Source organism: Monomorium pharaonis, chromosome 2 (genome assembly GCF_013373865.1).
Source record: "Monomorium pharaonis isolate MP-MQ-018 chromosome 2, ASM1337386v2, whole genome shotgun sequence".
In the NCBI taxonomy this organism is placed as follows: Eukaryota; Metazoa; Arthropoda; class Insecta; order Hymenoptera; family Formicidae; genus Monomorium; species Monomorium pharaonis.
The window spans coordinates 4,502,703-4,525,967 of NC_050468.1; the positions used below are offsets into that span (position 1 = coordinate 4,502,703).

At 39.9% G+C, this 23,265-nt stretch overlaps 1 protein-coding gene across 1 annotated transcript in view; it reads right to left on the bottom strand.

The window, feature by feature from the left end:
• Positions 1-1,009: 1,009 nt before the first annotated feature.
• Positions 1,010-23,265, bottom strand: part of LOC105839087 (serine/threonine-protein kinase 17B) — a 124,751-nt gene continuing 102,495 nt past the window's right edge. Inside the window, exons 4-6 of the mRNA XM_012685135.2 lie at positions 14,431-14,557; positions 10,308-10,536; positions 1,010-6,378 (exon numbers count right to left, since the gene is read on the bottom strand). Of these exons, the coding sequence (XP_012540589.2) occupies positions 5,238-6,378; positions 10,308-10,536; positions 14,431-14,557 (1,497 nt within the window). The 3' untranslated portion in view covers positions 1,010-5,237. The remainder of the gene's footprint in view (positions 6,379-10,307; positions 10,537-14,430; positions 14,558-23,265) is intronic.

Genomic DNA, 23,265 nt, shown 5'->3' on the forward strand with positions numbered 1-23,265 from the left:
GTCGTAAGAGAAAACGCTTCCTTTATCCTTAGTCCGAGTAACTTTAAGTGGCGTTTAATTGATAGAACGAGAATTGACAAATAACCGACACAAAGTGAAAACGCTATGCTTTTTTTAAGTGTAAGTTTCTTTTCGTTTTGCAACACGTGTAACTCTAATATAATGTATGTGACAGCAGCCTTTTGCCAGGCAACCCGTTCGACATTGCTGTATTTAGCACTGAAAAGACTGACACTTAACTCTTTAACTTGAAAAAACTGTTGAAAATTTTGGAAAACATAAACGGTTTTTTCCAGTTTTTCCTCGCTGTATTTTTCGACTCTTTTTTGGAAAAAATATTAGATTTATTATTCTCTGGAATGGTTTTAAAATTTCTTTCACATTTAAAGGTTTTAATAGGAATGTTGTGTGGTTTCGTGATTTATAAATTCGACGTTATTTATACTTTAACCCGTCAGTGATAATACTGGACCTGACAGCAAGTCGTGTTGAAGTATGAGAAAATGATTTTTATGTTTTATCGCTAGGTTACCTTCCTACTGAACCCTAATAACAACTTTGCCGTCGATGCTTAAACTAATGCTTACGCTCGGTTGTTCTCTGTTTCTCTCATTGTATATTTTATTTATTTTTATACAATGAGTCTTCTAGATTCAACATTACAACTAATGGATTAATACAATTATGCGGCAAAATAAAGACAACTGCGTTTTTTCTTAATTTTATTTTTCTAGAAAATTAAATACTTTAATGTTATCTGTTTTTTTTTATATTTTTTAGAAAAATAGAAAAAATTACGCAGTAGCATCGCGACGATAAGTACATTTAAAAAATTCATAGGCCGTGTGACATGATTAAATCACCTGGCAAATTCAATTTTTTTTTAATTAAGAACGCTACGCTTGTTAAATGTGAAATATTATTTCATAATAAATGTGAAAAATCAGCAGTACTGAAAAATTAGCCAAAGAGACAAGTAGGAACGGATAAAAAAAAAACTTACACGCAATTTTGAACGTATCTGTTGCGTTTATTTCGTACGGTATAATTAAAATTAATACAATGACAGAAGTATTTACAGGAGGTTTCTAGCAGCTACATGCGCAATCGCAATCTTTGCGATTAATTATTAATGGTATAATAATATAATAGCATAATATAATATAATATATAATAATTCTATTGAATATAATATAATAATAATAATAATAATAATAATAATAATAATAGAGAATATATCGGGCAGTGCGGCGCATTCGAGTCGCACGGTAGGCGAGAGTCGACGCGTTTTTTCGCGGATTTCAATTAACACGAAGAAATGAAGCGAAAACTGATTAATTCTGACTAATGACATATATCACAAAGAAGCAAATAAATAACCGCAAATTCAGTCGCGAGTAGAAGCCAACCCTCCCGAATCGCGCCGCCCTCGCCCGTCGTAGCAAAATTATATTTTACAATTTTATTCCGCTCTTTGATTCTCGGAGACGCATCCTGAACCAGGGGTCACATCCCTTGGCACACACACACGCGCACACATGCATCTCGAGAGGAAATGCACGCGTTGAAATTGTGCGTGTACGCGATCTATCCGCGTCTGCTGTGTACCTTACGTGTCCGATGATGCTCGCGAACCTTCGGTGATTTTCGCATCAATCACAAGACCACCGTGATTTAAAAGATCGAATAATCGGGCAAACAATCGCTCAGTTCACAAGGTCGAAAATGTACCCCCGAAAGTTTTGCTTCGGCTCGATTCCGCGCATGAATGACGATCGAAGCAGCCGTCGAAGAGAAAACTAAACATTACAAGATTTTCGCGTCGCGAGATACTTCAAGGGAGTAAGACATTTTTATTTAGTCTAAACGGGATACAAGTTCTCGAAATAGTCAACATATCAAAAAGTGCGCTCGCCCTTTACTCTCGAAGAGAACCACCAAAAACCGTGCAATATCAATCGCTCTCGCATGCAATACGGAAAAAAAATTCGGGAGTGCCGTTAAAATTACGTCGCGTTAAAACACTAGTTATTTTCTGGAGAAATTCCACGTCCTCGCATATTCCGTGCGAAGAGATGTAGAAGATTCACGGTTGGACGAGTCTCTCGTGCCGCTCGAAAGCCGAGACCCGCCGACCAAGTCCGTCATTTTTGCAGCGCTCTCTCGTCCGCTCTTCTTTCTTTCTCGTCTCGCATGGCGAAGACACAGGTCGCTCGTTAGCGTCTCGCCAACGAGTGTGTGTCCGTCCGCGGCGAAATAAACGAAAATTATAAGCGCGAAAAAAGGGGGAGCGAGCGTGAGAAAGAGGAACGTGTTTATGACTAGCATTCGTTGCGCTATGCAGGCGAGCAAGCGAGCGAGCAACCCGCGCGTTTCAATTTGCGCCCGATGATGAATTCCGTGAATAAATAAGTTTGCATATGTACAATTTCGATTTGCGCGTCTACGAGAACCCCGAGGAGAGCAGACGAGGTCGACCACATCATCTTCTCTCTCTCCTTTTTTTTCTTCCTCAAACAACGAACAATTTTGAAGTAACGGAAGAAAAGGGGATGCGCTCATTCATGAAATACATTTAATAGCACGCTCAACAGAAATATTTAATAATATCAAAGGAAACGTATATACGTATATACGTAATTTATTCGGCCAATAAAAAAAAGTCGTCTTTTCTTCGAACGTGCGACGTGAGCCGAAAGTTTTTGGTGGTTCGTACAACGAGTTCACTGACATCTGGAAGTACTCGACCCCGCATTGTTCATCTCCTTCACGGAGGCCGAGCTAATCAGAATTAGAGATTAGGCCTAGAAGGCTTTATCTAGGCTCTCAATTTTCATCTCTCGCGAAGCCACGCGCAATTAAGGCACTCTTCTTCACACTTCAGAAGTACATTCTCTTTCTGTCGTGCATCACAGTCTCGTGTGACTCGTAAAATTTTACCAGACAAGCAAAAATGTAGGCACTGGCGACGTACGCCGTATTAGCGCACACGCGTCGTGATTTTCCTTAAGGAAGGCACCGAAATGTGTATTTATCTGGATTGTCATTATCGGTTGTCGTTAAACCAGACGACCGATTGATATGGCAATTCATCCCGACGGAACCCCGTGCGATGCATCGAGATACACCGTTGTTGGCGATTACTGGCATTGCAGTGTTTTTTTTCTTTGCGACCAATTTTCGTCGAAAATTGGTTGCTTGAATCTCGAGATAAATGCGGGATTGACAATAAGGTGTAACTTTTATCAATTTATTATTGATACATAAAATTATCCATTTGTTACAAGACAATTTAGATGACTTTAAAATCAATGTATTTATGTATTTTTCAGTGATAATATCATCGATCAACGTCGATAACTATATATTCCAATATTATTAGTATATTTAATAATTTCTATATAGTGCTCTAACGAGGAAAACATTTTTGTTCTTAAGGGATAAGAATTTGTTAATAATACGCGGAGATCGTGTATCATTATAAATTCTTTATCGATAAATAGCGTATATTTGTCTAAATAAATTTAAAAAAATTCTTGTAAAATAAATGTCAAGTCGGGCTGATAGACCATTAAAAAAATACAGATCTCATTAAGACGAAGATTCCTAATTCATAAAATTGTCTCGTAACAAACATGACAAAAATCATGCTTCAAAAGTTAGACCTCTCGCAACGTCATTTCCGATGAACGTGTAACGCGCAACGTCGTTCGGTGCATGCAGCTCGAGTTTCCCTCAGCTCGAAAGGACGGTCGATCAGTCTGTCGATAACGGTAGTTCAAGAAGTGTTATCTTCTTAATTTCGAACGTGTTCTCCTCCTACTCACATCTCGCGTAGGTAGCGACAGCGGGATCTGTCGGAATTATCGAAGAATCGTCATCAACTTACGATGACCCGATTGCCCTCCCCCGTCTGAAACGCAATGCGTTTCATCGGAATCTAGCGTTGTCGCGCGACGACCTTTCCTTCGGATCTCCGACGTCGCCACCTCGGCGCGAGACCACCCCTGTAATCGGTGGGTCGCAACCGCAACCGCAGGCACCTTCTCGCAAGCCACGCACACTCGCGACTTGTTCTCCTATTCGCGCGCGCTCGTACCTTCTCTGATTTCTCTCGATTATGTACATCAAGACCACCCTCTTCGAAGCCGCTTGCTTCCACGAAGAGTCAATGCATACACGCACGCACGCATATATATATATATATATAGATATATGTATTTATGGTATTCACATGCTCTTTCATTCGTATTTACAACAGTCGTTTATTCGCTTTGATATGATACAAGCTACGATCTCTCATCGGCACCTTCGTGAAGGCACGCGTATATGTAGATAGGCGTCACACACGGGTAGGATTCCGCGCGCGACGCAGGCTTTCGCTCACAACTACGTTGCTCGATTCGCGTAGTCGTGCGCCCGCTCTTTGCACAATTGGTCTCGGGTTCCCGAGAAATGCGGCGAAAGTCGGGACAGGAGCTTCGTAAGGCTGCTCGAGGATTCTGGAGATCAGGCCTGATACAAGGTTGCTTCGCAACTTTTTGTTTTATCGTTGCGAAATACTGCTTAATATTACAGTATCGTCGCAATCGAGTTACAAAATGCCGCTTCGCGAAACCTCTTGATCAAGTTGATGTTTTCACCTTTACGTTACACATCAAGTTTCAGCAAAAGAGGAAGTAAAAACACACCGCATTCCTCTAATGTTATCATATGTTTCACATTTTTCTAACGCTATCACAGCATTATGCGCTTCACGAAAAAAAATAAATTCAGAAATAATTCCTTTTTTCTCTACCTACAATTGTCGCATGATGTTGTTAACGTCGCTTTGCTACTCTATCGCAAGAATCGAAGAAATTCAGAAGTATTTTTCATAAAGCTCATACTCCTACACTCTTATAGAAAGAGGCGCGATCCTGAACCTTCTTTAGAATATTCTCTGACGTCACAGCCTTCACAAATCTCGAGGAACTTCACCCTTATCTCGCTCCATTCTATCCGTCATTCGCATATCCCTCGGGTATCCCATCTCGTTGCTCAAAACCTCCCGCCTACTCTTCGCGTCACTGTACACAAGATATTTCACGATATGTACAATCGCCTCGAGCTCTCAATCTCCCCCCGAGCTCCCGACAGCTCCTTGAGGAGGCCGCCAGAAAGCCGTCCGTCTGCGCGAGCGAATGTAATTCAACGACGCTGATACACCTACCGGCGCACAGCTGAACGGCACGATCTTACGAGGCCTCGTGCACCTGGAATCGCCGAATCCGTGCCTGCACCGACTCGCATTGTACTTCGCTATACCTGGTATACCTGCCAGCACGTACGGGTTCCCTAATAATCACTAAGTTGCCGCCTCGCTCACGAAGCGCCTCGAGACCGGTTTTACTATTGCTGCTGCTGCTGCTGCTGCTGCTGTTGCTACTGCTGCCGCCGTCGCTACCACTGCCGCTGCGCAACACCGTCGCCGGCGTCGTCATCGAGATCTTGGTGATCTTGGTCACGCCGGACGAGATCTCCGACGTGCTGAAGCGACTGAGCGCCTTGCTGACGACGCCGCTACACTCGCGCGGCCACACCCTAGCGGCGCGATGATGATGATGATGTTGATGATACCTCTGTTCCCACCTGTCAGCGGTCGCGTCGGCGGCGGTGAACGGATAGCTCGCTCTACCTTGACTTTTACCGTACAAAATAAAGTCGAGAGAGTCATCCGAGTAGATGCTGCTGCGATCGCTCGAACTATCAGTCGAAATCTCGGACACGGTGTCACTACCGCTGTCGCTGCACTGTTGCTCGGCCTCGCCGAGGATAAAGACCGGCGTGCATTTGAACACCTCGCCGCCGCCGGCTGGCATCGTGTGCGTGGCAGTGGCGCGACGTTGCTGAACGCCGCCGCCGTTCGACGGTGATGGTTCGATGATTACAATCTCTGGCACGATGCTGCCGGAAAACTTTCGCGCCAGCGAGTCCATGTTCCTCTTGAAGGTGTCCCTGCGGTCTGGGCTTAGTCCGAATCTAATCTTGGGCTTGGACAATGATCTCGAGGCCGAGTAGAGGTTTTCCGTGTGGGAGGAGACGGCGCGAGTGCCCGCCGTCGCGGCTGCCGGTTTCGAAATCTCCGCGCCATGGCACAGACCGGTCGTGGACGACCGTTGCTGCTTCTTGCCGTCGCTCTTTATCGGCGTGGACGAGACCTGATTGACGATCGGCAATTTCGACGAGATACTGTCTTCCTGCGGAGGCGTCGTCGGGGAGTCGAGGACGGCCGCGGGGCTGTCGTCCGACGAGGGGCACGTCGTCAAGGGAGCCAGTGGCTGCTCGAACATGCTGAACCAGGGATGCTGGAGGCACTCGGTCACCGTCAGACGTTCGCTGCGAACAGACAAGAATCGCTTGCTTGAAGAAAATTGTTTTCAATATTTTCTTACAAATTTTTTAGAATTTTCTAAAATTTAACTTTTTTTAATTCAATTTGTATTTTCGATTTCTCAGAATGCTGAAAATTAAAAACTTGACGCGATTATGTTACTTACGTAATAAAGTTATTGTTATTATTTTATATATCATAATCATAATCATTATTATTTATTTTTGTTTTTATTATTATTTTAGTACACGCGCAGCGTTCTTGAACAAGTATATATCCCAACAGGCTCGTTCCGCGAACGACTACTCGTTAACTTGAGAAGCGAGAGTCAAAGGGTTAAGAGACTCGTCGCATAAACGACCTCCGCTAGGCGGACCGGAGCGTTTATCGACGGTGGCCATCATCGTGGCGGTCCCTGACTGGGACGTAGCTTTCGCGTGGCTGTTTCATACGCGTGTCGCACAGACTGCGCAGAAACCATTATGTTAGCTAACATATCAGTTGACTTCCGGCATACGGAACGGCGCAGGATATCTTCAATAACAGAGCAACGAATTGCGTAATACGACGTAAACGCCGTGGAATGCCGGCCTATGAAGGAGCTACTAAAGTGCTTCAGGAGAGCCCCCTTAATTCCGGGATCCTCAAAAAGGCCCGAACAAAGTGTTCGTATAAGCGAAATTACGTCACTCTCTCGCATTTACATTGTCGAGTCAAAAAGACGAACGGTAAACTATTGGACGGAACGTTCCATTAAGTAAACTACCGTGATAATTTTATAAAGCGGTAGATAGAGCTCTTGACGAAAGATATTTACATTAGAAGAAGAATTATGTTGCATAAATTGGAAATCTGTAGATTTAAAGCTACTAGAAAGCTACTATAAATTAATCATGTGTACGAAAAGAACAGGATTTGTTGAAGTATGTAAAAATTTAACTGGATATAGATCTGAAAATAATTTTGTTGAATCATGAAAATAATTAGAAAGATGTACAAGCATGATGAGTAATGGTGCAAAAAGTTTGGACTTTTTGGTAACCAATTTGATCATCCAACTCTTTTTTTAATAATCTAACAAAATTATTTTCAGATCAATATCCAGCTAGTTTTTCAAATAGATTGAGCAAAAACGTTCTCTTTGTGAATTATTTAATGTATCAAATATTTTAACTAAAAATCAAAAAGTCAATCGCGACATAATCAAAATTCTATTTGAAAAGAATACATTTATTTTGCATGCATTTCTTTCTGATATAACTAAACCATTTTTCTCTGTGTACCGTAGCCGTTATTGTAATCACAATGAGCAGATTTAAAAATCAAATGTTGCTAATTTGTTAATTAATAACATAATAATGTTAATTAATTTCGCGTATAACTAAACATTAATTTTAACGCAAATGACGTGACACGTAAATTTTTCTTAAATTCAACTGCGAAGTATTTCTTTCGGTAATTTATCACCGAAGCTGCGACGAAATTCTTTCTAAATATGGTAATTTGCAGGTCAGCAATGAAGATTGCTGTTCAACGTCGAACATAACGATAAGTTATGCGGGTTCCGCGCGATAAGACCTCCGCATTCGCCGGAGAGGAAGGACGCGGATAATTCCGGATAGCGACTTCCTCTCAGCTGTCCGCGCGATAAGAAAACCTACGAAGTTTTTCTTTCTTTCTTTCAGCGGAACTCGCCTTCCTCGACGCCGCTCTTCCCGCTTCGAAGAAAGTTGCCTTGCGAAGCGTCGATCGTTTTTCTCGCGACCGATAATGATGGGTCCGATGATTGGCCGATGACAGTTCTTACCCTCGGGCGAGCGAGCCAATAAATGCATCTCGATAGAATCGCAGTATCGCTGTTATGCACGGCTAATCCGTCAAATATTAAAAGAGAGAGATGAGCGCAATTCGAGAAAAATCTAGCGCGATGAAAAACGGAAATTCGTGTAACTTAATGCGAAACGCACTAATTTACATGTCTATCGGATTTCTCAAACGTATGTTTGCAATTTTCATTTGTTTTCATGTTGCGTAATCGAATAAAAGGCAAAACCAATGACACGATGAAAGTTAAACTCGAGGCTACGTCTCGCTCCTAGAATCTATTCAAAAAAAGACACCAGTGGACTGGCTGAGAGTTTAATATTCATTTTCACCAATATAAATTATCTTTAATCTCGATTAAATTTATTCTTTATTTTTTTCTAATTCTTAACCTTGAAAAAAAATAAACAGGAAGTTTCTCTCGCGTCTACACGGCCTTTTTTATTATGGATATGGAGGGAAGAGAAAAACCGAATTATTCGACAATCTACATGAATGTATAATTATTGCTAGTCGATTTTGCATAATCAAGAAAAATTTCAAAGAAACAATTTCATTAAAAATAAAAAAAAAAAATTTAAATTTAAAAATTTTCTTCGGTACTAATAAAATCATATGCCAATTCCCGATTTTGAAGGATAAAAACTAAATTCCTTGAAAATTTTCCCGGTTTTTTTTCCGGCAGTAGTCAACATCCTGTAAAGAATAAATTAAATTGAGATCAAAGCCAATCTACATTCATGAAAATGGACATAAAAGATAATATCGCGGGGAAATCGCGGAGATACGACCGTCGCGATTTTCTTTCCTCAAACCCCACGATGGACGCGACATGATCTGATCTCACAATCACAGCTATCACCGGCCGGCGCGCGGTGTTGAGCCACACACTATTACCGAATCGCTCCCAGCAATCCACGATGGCTCGTTACCGTATCGCGCGATGTCATCATCTCGGTTACAGCATGGAATGTCGCGCCGCCCGCGACGATACGTCTACGTGACGCGATTGTTTTCGTTCTAAGAAATCGGCCGACATAACTAACACACTAACAATGTAATCGACGCGGCCGCGCATTTCGCGTGCTATCTTCTTTCGCTTCGATGTAAGGCGCCGGGCGTTCTCGGTAGATCGTCGCAGCCTTCCGCGAAGGAATTGTTTTCACCGGTCCAGAAATGCTCGCGCCGCGCCGACTCTCTGGTAACGCGTTGCTCGCCGACACCCGCCGCCGCCTCGACGAGCCGAGGTGGAACTCAAACGCCCTAAGATTCCGATTCTTAAGATCGCCGATCGACCGAGCGATACGATGCGGGAAGGAAAATTACAACGTGGGTGCGCGATGTACAATAATTCGGTGGTGACGACCGTCTCGATCGCGTCGGGACAACGAATAAAAATCTTTTCGTTGAATCAAATAGAGTATATGAAGATAAATGACTCGCCACGATGATCAATGAATCTCGCTGTGAATCTGCGTCGCCACACGGTTGACGCCACGCGTGTATTTAACGTGCCTGTTCTTTAATCGCATCCGAGAATCAAATTCTACGTATTCATCTTTTCTCGTTTACTTTGACTTCCGCAGCGAAATATGCGAAAGTTACGTGAAAAGAAGTTTCACTGAAGCCTAAAAGAAATTTATTATACCAGAATATAAATCTGAAAATAATAATTTTGTTGGACCACCAAAATAATTGTGAAAAACGTTCAAGAGTAAAACTTCCGAATAACATCTATCTAAAGAAACTTGCGGCAATTATAGGTCAATAGCAAACGATAATTATTTAATGTAGGAGAGCTACTTCCACAATTGCCTTGATATATATTATGAGATCACCTTGAGTGATCTCCAAGAGATATTAACCGCCGCTCATTATTCGTTAAAAAGTTATTCGCTAAAAAATGGGCAACACGTTGTTTACTTACTCGTTTTACGTGAAACAGAACAATTCAAGTAAAATTATTTTCAGACATGTAGCTAAATTTTTATATAATTTAGCCACTCTTTTCGTATACGTATTTCAATTTTACTAATAAAATTATAATTATGTTATATATAATGTCTAATATACGAAAATTATAACTAGAGCTGAGGAATTCGCAACTTACTTCGGATCTTTAACCATGAGTTTGCGCATGAGATCACGCGCCTCCTCGGAGACATCCTCGAAGAGATCGTCCGGAAAGTCCAGGCGGCAGCGGCTGATGTTGCAGAAGGTCTCTTGCTTGGTGTCTCCACCGAACGGCGAGCATCCCGTTAGCAGCACGTAGAGCAGCACGCCAACGGACCACATGTCGGTCGCCAGGCTGATCGGTTCGTAATTCAGAACCTCCGGAGCTGAGACACACACACATGGCAGATGAGCCGTTATTATATCGTAGTGAGATCGAACTCTAATGACGTATGTGTGCATGCGTATGTACAAGCGCGCGAGTCCCGGTAATTAAATTTGAAAAAAGAAAGATAACATCCCTTTTTCCTCTCGCCTTTCTATCATTACGTCGGCCGTTATTACGACGCGCGAATGATACTACCCGTGTTTTCCCCCTCCCCTTCCCGCTCTATGAGATAATAATAATTGTAACCACGAACGTGTTAAACCTCGAGCGCGAACTAGGCAATCGCTGCGATGCACGTGAAACCACGGTTGATTTGTTCATCCTATAATAGTCCCGCGCACTCGAATCAGCCGCTTTGTATCGACTTGTTTCCGATCGAACCGCGCAGCAGTGTTTTCACGCTCTCACCTCGCCGTTATCCATTCAGCTTAAAGGATATATCCAGTTGTAAGGATCAGAAAAATTAATTTTTGCAATTTCTTTAAATATATGATATTGAAGATATTATATTAAAATTCAAATAAATCGAGCAACATTCCCAGAGTTATAGCCCATTTAAAATGTATGTTCGAGAAAAAGATACAATGCGTATTTCTAGAATGTGTTATCGACACAATCATAAATTAAAATTTTCAAGAGACAACTACTTTGATCAATTCTGTTAAAAAAATCATCATATTATGAATGAAAATTTGAAATAAAAATCCAAATTTTTAACGCATTTTTTTCGAAATCACATTTTTTCGAACACATATATTTGCGATGTCGCGACGAATGTCTCAAAAATCACTGTACCAATTAATTAATAATTTTACATACTTGAGTTATTGGCTAGTACTTAAACAAGAAAAATTTTTTAAAATAAAAGTTCTGTTTTTAATTAACAAAGAAAATGTGAAATTGTACACAAAAAATTGGTAGACACCTCCTGCCATTTTATTTCAAAAAAATTTTTTTTAATTTTTTTAAATTTAATTGCAAGGAAATAATAATGTGCATAAAAATATAGAATATTTTTGAAATTTTTATTTCAGATAAACCTGTCTGAAGTTATCAAAGACACAGCACTTAAAAAAACTTTCAGCTGATGTTCCGTCATTTTTCAAAAATTTTATATGAAAAAATTAGGACAAGATCACTAATAAATAACCTTTCAAAAAAATGTACACAAAAATTCAATAATTTTTTAAATTCTCTAAAAGTTTTTTAGGGGAAAACTGACTGGATATAACCTTTTAATCACCACACTTCTTTTTTATCGCGAATAATTTTGTTAATTTTTGATGCAAATAAAAATCTTAGAGCTGATGCTAATTAATCGATGTAACCTCACCTGCGGAAAAATAACCAAGGTTTTTAAATTCAATTAAGGTCGACCTCTTCTCGTGAACACAAAAAAAAGAATATTCCGATCCATAACGTCGCTAATTACTTTAAGATCATATCGTGTTTTTTGCGCTAATATTTATTTTATCATTTATTCAGTAATTTTAGTGTAATAACTTCTTTTTACTAAAAAAGACCAAGTTAGGTCAAAACGTAAAAAAAAAAACCTTATTTTCACCCGACCTCTTTTCCTTTCTCTTTTATTCGAGCACGATCCACGATAAATTTTCAAGTTGTTCTTTTAGTTAATCTTCGCAAAGCAACGATTTCTCTTCCAAGACAATTTCAGGCGATTTCGTAAACGTCAAAAGTGTAACCAGGACAACTCGAGACTTCCCGACCTTCTCCGTGAGAGATTACCGTGTCTCCCTGTTACCTAACACCTTTGTCCACTTAGGGCATGACCGTTAGGTGGTAGTGCGATGTAATTGCGAGGATAATCCGTTGCGAGGATTGTAAAAAGGCCCTCCTAACCGAACGAGTGCACAGACCCGGCCACGTGCAAGTCTCCGGCTCAGTCGCGAAGTGGCTTGTTCTGTTCAATTATGCAACGCGCCTATTTCCCCTAATGGAACTACGCGGCACAAACCATACGAACGATTTCTCAGCATTAAACAGATCGCGAGTGTGTAACGTACAAACGTGCGACCCCGCCACAGCAGTCCGATCAACTTCCGAGGCTGAAAACTACCGGCACGCACACGTTCACCATCCATATATAGTGCCGCGTTGAAACGGGCTCTCGCTTGTGGAATCAGGGCTGTGGACTCGTTGTCCTCAGTGACACGCATGCGGGGTCCAATGTATCGAGCGAGTGCAAAAGTTCTGATGGGTTTTTAATAGATGTTGCATTAACGTCTCTTTTTTTTTAATGCCGAAAGACGATCGATCTCTCTGTCAACTTTTAATTTACCAGCAATTTCTTCTGTCAATTTATATCTCGATTTATATTCACTAAATTACGCATATTGCGCATCAATATCAGAAGATCGTCCAGAGAGCGTGATTTGTCTTTCAGGTTGAAATCATGCGCGCGCGTTTAAATTTAGCGAATCATCTTTTATAGATTGAATGGAAATGAATATAACATTTTCTCTAAATATATTTACAAATGTTTCTTAAGCTATTTCGAGTATTTGCGCCAAAATTTATATATTAATATTATACGCATATGGTATCTTTCTTCGCTCATTTTTATATTTATTTGAAAATCCCGTATAGCTCGAATTTAGCCCATTTCTTTTTTAAACGGCAGTGTTATTTTTTTTCAGCGATATACCTATAATAGGGAAGAGTTGCTTTTATTTCATCGGATAGCCCTAAATCAATTCAAAATCAATCGGATAAAGTGCCTAAGTTATATATATATTGTTTTTAAAAGTATTGGATTTATGAATTAAAATAATTCTAAAAATGTAACGTATTATTAACTAATACTTATTTTATTAATAATTTATTGATAAAATATATGCGTGTGCACATTTCAGTAGTTGCGTGCGCGCCAGTCAGACGTGCACGAGCACCACAAGCCTCTACATTGTCGATATAGCGTGTGTGTGTGCGTGTGCGTGTGCGCGCGTGCGTGCGTGCGTGCGTGCGCGCGTGCGTGCGTGCGTGCGTGCGTGCGTGCGCGCGTGCGTGCGTGTGTGTGTGTGTGTGACGCAGTATTGTATTATTGTTACTTGAACATTATAAGCAGAAGTGAGCCTATAAAAATGAACACGGAAAGATACTGATACACTTAGATCTGTTCTTAAAGAACTAACAAAAGGACATAACTTAGAAAAACAGTTTTATATAATATATAAATATTTTTGTTCAGCTCTATATACTTTACTAACTCATAAATGTTTGCGTTAAATATCAGTATTTGAATTTTTTAAAAATTATTTATCAATATTTAATGGGAAAATTCCGATCAAAAATTAGATTTATTGATCGAATATAATATAATCGCAATATCGTTTAATAAGTAACAAACGGATATTTTAAATCAAATATTTTTTAATCGGAACTTTTTGATCAATCTTTTTTCATCTGTTATTTTTTCCGATTAAAAGAATCAATAATACTTATCCTTTCGTTACTTTTTAAATGGATTTTCCAATCAAATTTAAACGGATTTTTTTTTTTAGTACAAGTTCTAACTATACTACTGAAAAGTGTATTTTCACTGAACTCATTGATTTTTCACTGATTGTAATTTAGAGAGTATGTCTGCCAATAGTGCCATAGAAAACGTTGATTACAAAATCTGTAGAAAATCCATCGAAACTTTTGCACTTAGCCGATATTAGGGAGAAACACGGAGGTGTCGAGTACAATTGCGGTTCTCTTTCGTGAGAACTCGCAGCTATTTATCACTGGCGGATTGGCGTGAGAGTCCTTCCACTTTGGTCGCATTTCACGTTGGTGACGAGCGGCCTATTCGGAATCCATTACTCACGTCAAACGAACCAAAACTGCATTCGCGGAAGACTCACGTACAGAGTCAATAAGTACTCACCGACATAGTCGGGCGTGCCCAAAATCTCTCGTATGTCCGCTCCGTGACTGATGTACCGCGATATGCCGAAGTCGCATAGCTTTACGTCGCAGTCCGGGAATTCTCCAGTAAGTACCAAGTTCTGTGGCTGAAATATCAAAAGGCAAGTGATCAATGAAGAGCGATTGGCTGCCATGCTTTGACGAGAAAAAGACCATTATTAAAACAAGATTATCACGGAGATCGTAACTATTTTAACCATGCGTTTATGCATCGTGCGCGCGCGTATGTAATTTCTCGAAATTTCCTTAAGGTTATATATAGTCCGAGGGTGTAGCGCGCTGTGAAGCGCAACAGCGAGAAGAAAAAAAAAGAAGCGAGCAGGTTTTATCTCCGCGGTGATCTCCGCGCAACAATGCCAATTTCCTGCCGCGAGATAATATGGAAAAAGTAAAGAGAGCTTCTCCTTTCAGAGGAGGACGCTCGCATGTGACGATTGCTCTCCCGGAATATTTCCCTCCCGTTAACACGGATACGTTAAAGCGACCTCGGATACATGATCTCGGTCAATTATCAGAAGCACGCAAGCCGAAACACTTTTTCTACACCCGGACTACAGCACATCTAAGGAATTTCGGCGCCACCATGCAAATATAGCAGTAAATTACGCGCGGCTTATATAATTACAGGTGTATCCTCCTTTCGATGGTGGAAACGTGCGTTTATGCGAGATATCATTAGTTTACGACTTGCGAGTTTAATTTTAGTCGGCGTGGCCTCACGACGGATCTCTCCCACGTCTCGGCGGAATTTTAATTCGACTTCTAATTATCCGAAAGACCGCCGCACCGCGCGCGCCGCTCCGAGAGAACGGCGAATAATCCGAAAAATAATAACTTCCGCGCCGATATAAACTGCGCGATAGAGATTTTTGTCCCGGCGTGCGGCGTACGGCGGCGAATGATTAATCATCGGGGTGTGGCGGAGAAGGAAAGCGCGCGCGCGCGACGTGTACGTAATGCATTTCCTCTTTTCTTCTTTTTTCGATAATCAAGTGGAAGAGACGCCCCGCGTGGGCGTCTCTCTCGCATATTGTCCTAGGACGTAAACGATTATTCCGCGATAAGGAAGGTCGTCACGCGGCCTAGGTGCAACTCTCGATGCCCACATAACATCCTCTCCTCGCGCCGTCGCGCTCGGAAAATAATCGAACAATGTGTTGATGATGATGATGAATTGTTATTTATTTAGCGCTCCGGGATAGATCCCTTTAAGCGCTGAGACTAAATAGATACATTAAATTCAACATTAATTATTGAAATGCTTGGCTCCGACGTATTAATTACAATAAAAAGCAGAGAAATATAGAATATGTGTGTGTTTTGGTTAGCATGTGCGTGTATGCGTGCGTGTATGTGTACATGTGAGTAAGTGCGCGCGGGCGCGCGAGGAAACGGCTCTAGTTCGACTTAAGAGCTCATGCTCGTAAAAAGGTAATTGAACAGTTTTCTTTTAAAAGTTTTGTACAAAGTAGATGCGTCGCGCACGTCCGAGGGCAATTTGTTCCACTGTTCCGTGGCATAGCATCTAAAAGATTTCTTGTAAAATTTGGTTCGGCATAGAGGCAACACAAGAACGTCGCTACGGGCCCTAGTCTCACGACGCAGTCCTCCACGTCGCGCGTCGGTGCTCGAAACTATCGTAGAGAGCAGCAGGCTTTCTGGAGCATAGAACAGTAAATGTTTGGCAGCAAACAAAGTAGTCCCTTCTATATTTTACTTTGAGCCATTTCAATCTCTCATAGTACGGAAAGATGTGCTCATCCCTTCTAATCTAAAAGATGAATCTAATTCCGACATTCAGAGACCTCTGTAGGCGCAAGTCGAACTGCCCTGGGATGTCAGTAGGAGCAGCACTGCAATAATTCACGAGGGGAAAAATCAACGTCGAAATCAAGCGACATCTCAAGTTGAACGGCAGCAATTGTTTGCAGATTTTCAGTTGATGTAGAGACGCACTGATTCTGGAGCACACCTTGGTGACCTGCTTATTCCAAGAGAGAGTGTTCGAAATGGTTAATCCAAGATATTTCACGGAATTGCTGTAGAATATCACAGTGTCGACAACTCTGAATTAAGGGAGCACATCAACGTCAATCAGGTTGATATATTTCGCTGCGCCCAGAATCATCGCTACCGTTTTTCTGGGGTTTTGTTTAAGTTTATTTGTTAAGGTCCAGCTGCATATGCGTGCTATGTCTTCGTTGACTTTATTGATGGCTTTACAGAGATTCCTCGGCTTTGTACTTAAGTAAAAGAGCATCGGCGTAAAAATTGTATTTGCAGTGCTTCAGAAAATCCCCGAAATGCAGAAGGAGAAGAAAGAAAAGAAGCGGTCCCAACACCGATCTCTGTGGTACCCCAGATATCATCTATCTTTCCGAAGACGTCTCCTCACTAATATGATCCCGTACCGCCTGTTTTCGATTATAAAGATATGAGCATAGCTACCTCAACGCCGAGCAGAAGCCCAAGTTTCTTAGTTTGTAGATCAATAGGCGATGGTCGACCCAGTCGAAAGCCTTGGTAAAATCCAGATCATTGAGAAAGTCGTCAGGATCGAAGGAACGAAAATCTCTCACTACCATATAGCGCCTCTGCCCGCGTTCGAACTTAACCTTATAAGTAATATTTATCAAATCGTGAATCGAAAGAAAGCACACGTCGTGCTGATCGAAAGAGACTAGTTTATCGCTGTCATCAACCATACAGATATCAAGAGTCAATGTGTCGGTCCGTAGGGTACAAGAAAGAGATTCATAGACTCAACAAAAGTCCGATTCCTGTTCAGAGTCGTGTGACCAAGTTCCACAGTCTGCGTTAAAGTCGCCAAAAACTACAGAGTGCCTGTACAAAACAAAAATGTTGCCGAAGGTGTCCAAGAAATCAAGATAGGAATCCGCAGTGAGGGAGTCTATATACTACAGCAATAATTGGAAGGTTCCGTCAGTTGCGATTTCCAATGTCAAATATTCGGGTCTCCCACTATATACACCCTCGGACCTGCAGAACACCCTAACACGTAAAGAATTCTTTACGAAGACGCCGCCCCCCTTCCTCCTTTGTCGATGCGATCGCACCTGACAAGTTGGTAACCCCTCAGATCCATGTTGTCGGGGTAGTAGGTTTAAGCCAGGTTTCCGACATATAATGTCATATCCTGAAGTTTCAAAAAAGAGACGAAACTCGTCTATATAAGCCAGAAGTGATTGACAGTTTATATGACATATATTTTTATATTATTTAATTATTTGCCATAGTTGATACTCTTGATCCGAGAAAGCTGTCCATCTCGCGCAGTTTCCGCACGCCAGCGGTCCGTTCCGCAACCTGCAGTCCCTCATCTCATGCTTGCCCGAGCAATGTCCGCAGAGAGCGGAGAACCTACAGTTACTCGCGAAATGACCAAACGCGAGGCATTTAAAGCATTGCAAAACTTTTATATAATCAGAAATCTCGCAAGCAAAATAATTTATAAAAACGCTGTTCTCATTCAGCAGCGCTGTATGTATAGCTGGAGGCACTTCAATAACACAGTTTGTTGTCTTGCGCTTTTCCTTTGGAGGGAAGATGTACATATACTATTTTGAAATCCGACGCGTCTAATCCATTTAGATTTAATGCTATCAAATCCGCTCTGATTTCATCCCTTGTCATGTTGCTAGGGACTCCATGTACCAGCAGTCGGGGATTGCTTTTACGCTCTTGTTCAATAATTAGTCCCTCTTTCTAACTCTTGTGAAATCATCATTTTACTTAAATCGACCAATTGTGCTTCAATGCGTACGCCTTTGTTTTTGACCGATGTAATTTTCCTTACTTTCAAATTGTAATCCGAAGACTTCAGTATCCTCTAGAGCTCTTTCTTAATGTGCCGAAGGAGTCTGCGACACTGCGAGACTGCGGCGGATAGAAGCTGGTGCAGACGAGGCTCTCTCGAATTGTCGAAAAAGAGCGAGAGGAAGCTACTCGTTGCCGCCCATCACCCATTGTCAACGCTCCGCGGTTGGTTTACGACCACCTAAGTTGCTCGAGAATTATGTCTTCCAGTCGCGACTTCAATCCTAAACGTTGCCATGATCGGTGCGCTTTATTAAGGAGAACGCACCTGGTCTCAATGTTTTGCCACGTTTTCATCGGCGTCGTTTGCTCCCTTCAATTATATACGCGCGAGCAAAAGAGAGCCGTTGTTACATTAAATACCTCTAAGGTACCAAAGATTTGAATTGCTCTCGTAATTCGAATGCCTTCGGAGAATGACCAACAGTAACTCTGTCTCATTCTTCGAATGTCTGCGCGCAGATGTTTGCCGTGCAGCTTGCGAGGGGTCTAATGAAAAAGTGCGGATCACAATTACACTTATGGAAGTGACAAAAGTCGTCGTCGGCTCGACTCCGCATATAAAAAGAGGCGTTAAAAAAGTTAACTCAATTAGGGTGAGAATAAGACGATGTAAGTAAGAACCTATTCAGTATTTCATTTATTGCAAAGTTGTTAATAGTGTGCAATTATCAATAATATGCAGGTTAATGAACTGAAAATACCAAGATGCAATAATTCTATAGATAGACGTAAGTATTATTATATACAAGCAGCGTTAATCCGTGAATAAGTCAAAATATAAGACTACACACGCACATTCCTTCTCTGCTCTCCTCCGTATTCTTATACATCTTCCGAATTAAACGGATGATTATCATGAACTCGGGTAATTGTCCTTAATATACATTTTCGAACAAACTGTCGAATTATGAGGGCATTATGAACGTTTAGGCTGTCAAAAATCATCGGTTACGAATGTATGTCACATTTCACAACTTTATCAAAAATATAAAAAATTTTTTAAGAATTTATTACGTTAGAGTATTTATGTAAAATTTGAGCTCAATGCTCTTATTTGATTAAAAAATAATAGATATTTAAATTTTTGTTTGATTTCTTGATTCTTATATTTATGTGAAATCGCATCTTATGTAAAATCGCATTTCGTACTTATTTGCAAATTTGAAAAAGTAACATTATGAATTAAATTTTTTAAATGTTTAATAAAACTATAACAAATATTCATCCAAAAGTTGACACGTCAGTTATTTACTTAAAACTTAACTAAACCAAATTATTCATTGTTTCGTTTTTTGCAATTAATTTTAGAGTGTAATTTATGACTAAAATTTTTTACCATTGATTACAAAAAAAAGAAACGTAAAAAGCTTACATGTTTTAAATCTCGATAACTTTCAACTGATACTATATATTGCCAAAATATCTTTAATAAAGATTGAAGGCTTAATATTAAATTCAAGTAAGGACATTATCCTTATCGCGAGTAATGGATTTGCATGATCGATGATACCCCGTTTTTTGTGGAGCCGAGCGCAAGAAATTGTGATTCATATCCAGCTCCATTCTATTCCTTCTCTCTGTATCTTCTTTCCGACCGAAGTGAAGTAAATTTAAATCATGTCAGTGGCTCTCGCGATGCAAAATTTTGCTACATGATTGACAGCGCGGAGAAGGTGGAAGGGCAAAGGACATGTACGGTGGACATATACAATGCATACGAGATGCACCGAGAACAAATTTCGGTAATCAATCAGCTCACTCACGCCCAATCGCTACGTCGCATCGAGGCGACGTCGACACGCACTCGAGAAACCCGGCTGCGAACTCCGCACGTAATAGTTCATTATGGAGATGTCTTTGTTCCTTATTAGAGTGACTTCCTGAGCTCGAAACGTGAGCACGGGATTGATTCCTACGCAGCACGCACGAATCGAAAGGATAGGAGCGACGGGATCGCGAATAACGAATGATTTTCCGGTTTCCATCAGATTACCAACCGTGTTAATTATCCGGAAGCTGGATGGCAAAATCTCGTAATGTGACGAGAATTTATTAGCTAATTTACTTTCGCGGATATTATCAATGGCGCATTAAGAGTGAATAAATGGTTTTTTTTTTTCAATTGCACGATGTATTTTTTGTTATATTTTACCGCACACAAAATTGGCTACAAACATTCTATCATATTTGGTGATAAAATTGAAACAACTCTTGATAAACTACCAAATATCAGATAAATTTCTCTCTTGTAAAAAAGCCTTAGATCTTAATTATGCATTCCGTCTTCGAAAGTATAAAGAGTTTAGTAAGTGGAATAAGAATAAGCGCACGCGGAACGACGAAACCCGCAAAAATTGAGAAATTAGGTCGGTGTCACATTTTGAGCCCAAAGTAGCAGCCTCGTCCTAGCCGAAATTTCGAAAGAGTAAAAAAAAATACGTGATACACAAAGAAAACCGACCTGCGTCACGGATGTGCTTTTGAATCATATTATTCGTCGTACGTTGAACAACTCATAATGAAGTCCAGTCACGTTCGAATCGTAACTCGGTTTAACGAAACGTAACACACAAACTGAATCCGCGAGCGTTTCGAGCGTCTTTGTTCCGTCCACATCCTTTTACAAATGCGCGAGGCAATCGATGCCTGATAAATCGTCGCTCTGAATTTCGATGACCGCGTGTGTCAAAAATTCAAACGCTACTTTAATTGACGAATCTTTTATTCATCTCGCTACGTGCAACAGTAGTATATTACGTAAACGCGCAATCCAGTCGTGATTCGTACACTGTTAAATTCATAATGTCGAATTTCACACAAGTTTTAATTATTTTTAATCCTACAAGTCGCCATTGCTTCTGCTCAATATGTTAATTTAATTAAAACAACGAAGTTAAATAACTTAGTTCAAAAAATGTAAAATTTAGATTATTATTAACTAAGTTAATATAGATTATAGACTTTGAAACTAAGCAATTCAGAATTTTTAATGTATAGGCATTTTCAAAATTTCCCCAAAATTTTTCCAAAATTTTTGACCGTATAATTTTCTTTAAATAATTCCCTAAAACAGCGTTGAGTCTTGAGGGATAAAGGAAGTTTTTAATAACTTAAACTACAAACAAAATATAAGAGTTTTGAACAACTACATTAATAAAAAAGAATTCGGTTTATAAAGACTATAAATTGATCAGATGAGGCGTTCCTTTAAATGTATTTTGTGTTAAAATAATAAATTTCAACACATACAAAAGTAAAAAAATAACAAAATGTTATTTAACTTCAAGAATTGATTTAAATTTGATTCTTTAATATTTAACAGGGCACAGCAATTCAAATTCAATCTTATTTAGCTTGCGCGAGTGTGTCGCACGTAGAAATTCCGACGTAGAGTGCATTCGAAGGGCCTTTGCCTTCGACAAACGCGTTCCCGGTAACGACAGGCCCGCAACTGCCTACTCAGTACCTCGTGCATCGATGTGCATTTTTCGAGGGGACACACCGTCGATCTTGGCGTTCATTACACGCTCGACGGCAATCTCATGCCACTTAATTTAACGCGCTCAATAAATGACGATTCCAACGAAGCGCACTCGTCACGTAATCGAGGTAATTAATCGTGATGCGAACGCGCGTCGTCGGGTTCGTTCTCTTTCCTATCTTATAGGCCGTGAATATAAGATGTGAGTTGCCTGAAAATTTTTTTCTCATCACGAAAGCAGATAAGCTATCCTTTCGAGCGTCTTCTTCAAGACTTTACTTCGCCCTTAATTAACAACGCGAGATGCGCGACGCAGATCCCTTGCGTATTTCAATGCAAGGAGCTTGCAAGCGTACCCAGCGTCGTTCGTTCAAAATTTCACCTTCTTTTTAAGGAATTTTCTAGTTTATGATTAATATACAGACATTTTTATGGTTAAATTTATGATTAATATATAGGCATTTTTTAATTAAAAAAAATTTTTTATCGTATAATTTTTCTTAAATAATTTTTGATAAATAGCATTGCGTGTGTGAGACAAGTTTTTAATAATTTAATTACAAATAAAATATAAAAATTTTTTTAAACTATATTTATAAAAAGAATTCAATTTATATATATATATTTTTTTAGAATAAAAAAAATAGTAAAAATCAAGGGACTATGAGCTCCAAGCTGAATTATGATGCTTATATTAGAAATAAATTTATTTTACAAAAAACAATCTGTATTATAATTACAAACAAATATCTTCAGTGCCTGATATACAAGTTAATCTATTATACTAAACGCATACAGATTATTTGCTGCGTGTGTGTGTGTATGTTTAGTTATATTAATGTAAGTTTTGTTGGAAAATTCCCGATTAACAGAGGCTTGTAGTTAACGGTAAAAAAAAGGGAAATCTTTTTAGTCTCTATTTGTTAGACTTACATGAAAAACAGAATCCTAATTACATAAAGCAATAATGTAGATTGATATATCGCAGGAAAGGATATAACTTAAAAACAAACATACTTGCGTAATCAAATTTGAAGGAATGTCAAGTACTTGTTTAAATTGTAACGGTACCAGTAACTGTGTTGAAAGAAGTGAGATACTTGACACATTGTTACAAAATGAAGATAAATGTTGAAGAAAAGGACGTATTAAGAGAGAAAGATAGAAAAACAATATCTAGGGAGGTAAATGATTAAAAGGATGGAGAGTTATAATTTAAATTACAGTTCCGTATCGCTTTGTTATTACCACACACTATTGATTTTTAATGTAGGGCATCTCAGAAATCAATCGTGTGTTTAAGTTAGATTCGATATCCAAGATATGTGGATCGTTCCATTCAAACTCATAAAAAATGGAGAGTAAAAAACTTTCCTTTATTTACCGTTAGCTACAGACTCTGCTAATCCAAATATTTTTACAAGAGTTTTGCAATAATGTAACATCACGATCAATATACTTATACCAGTTTTT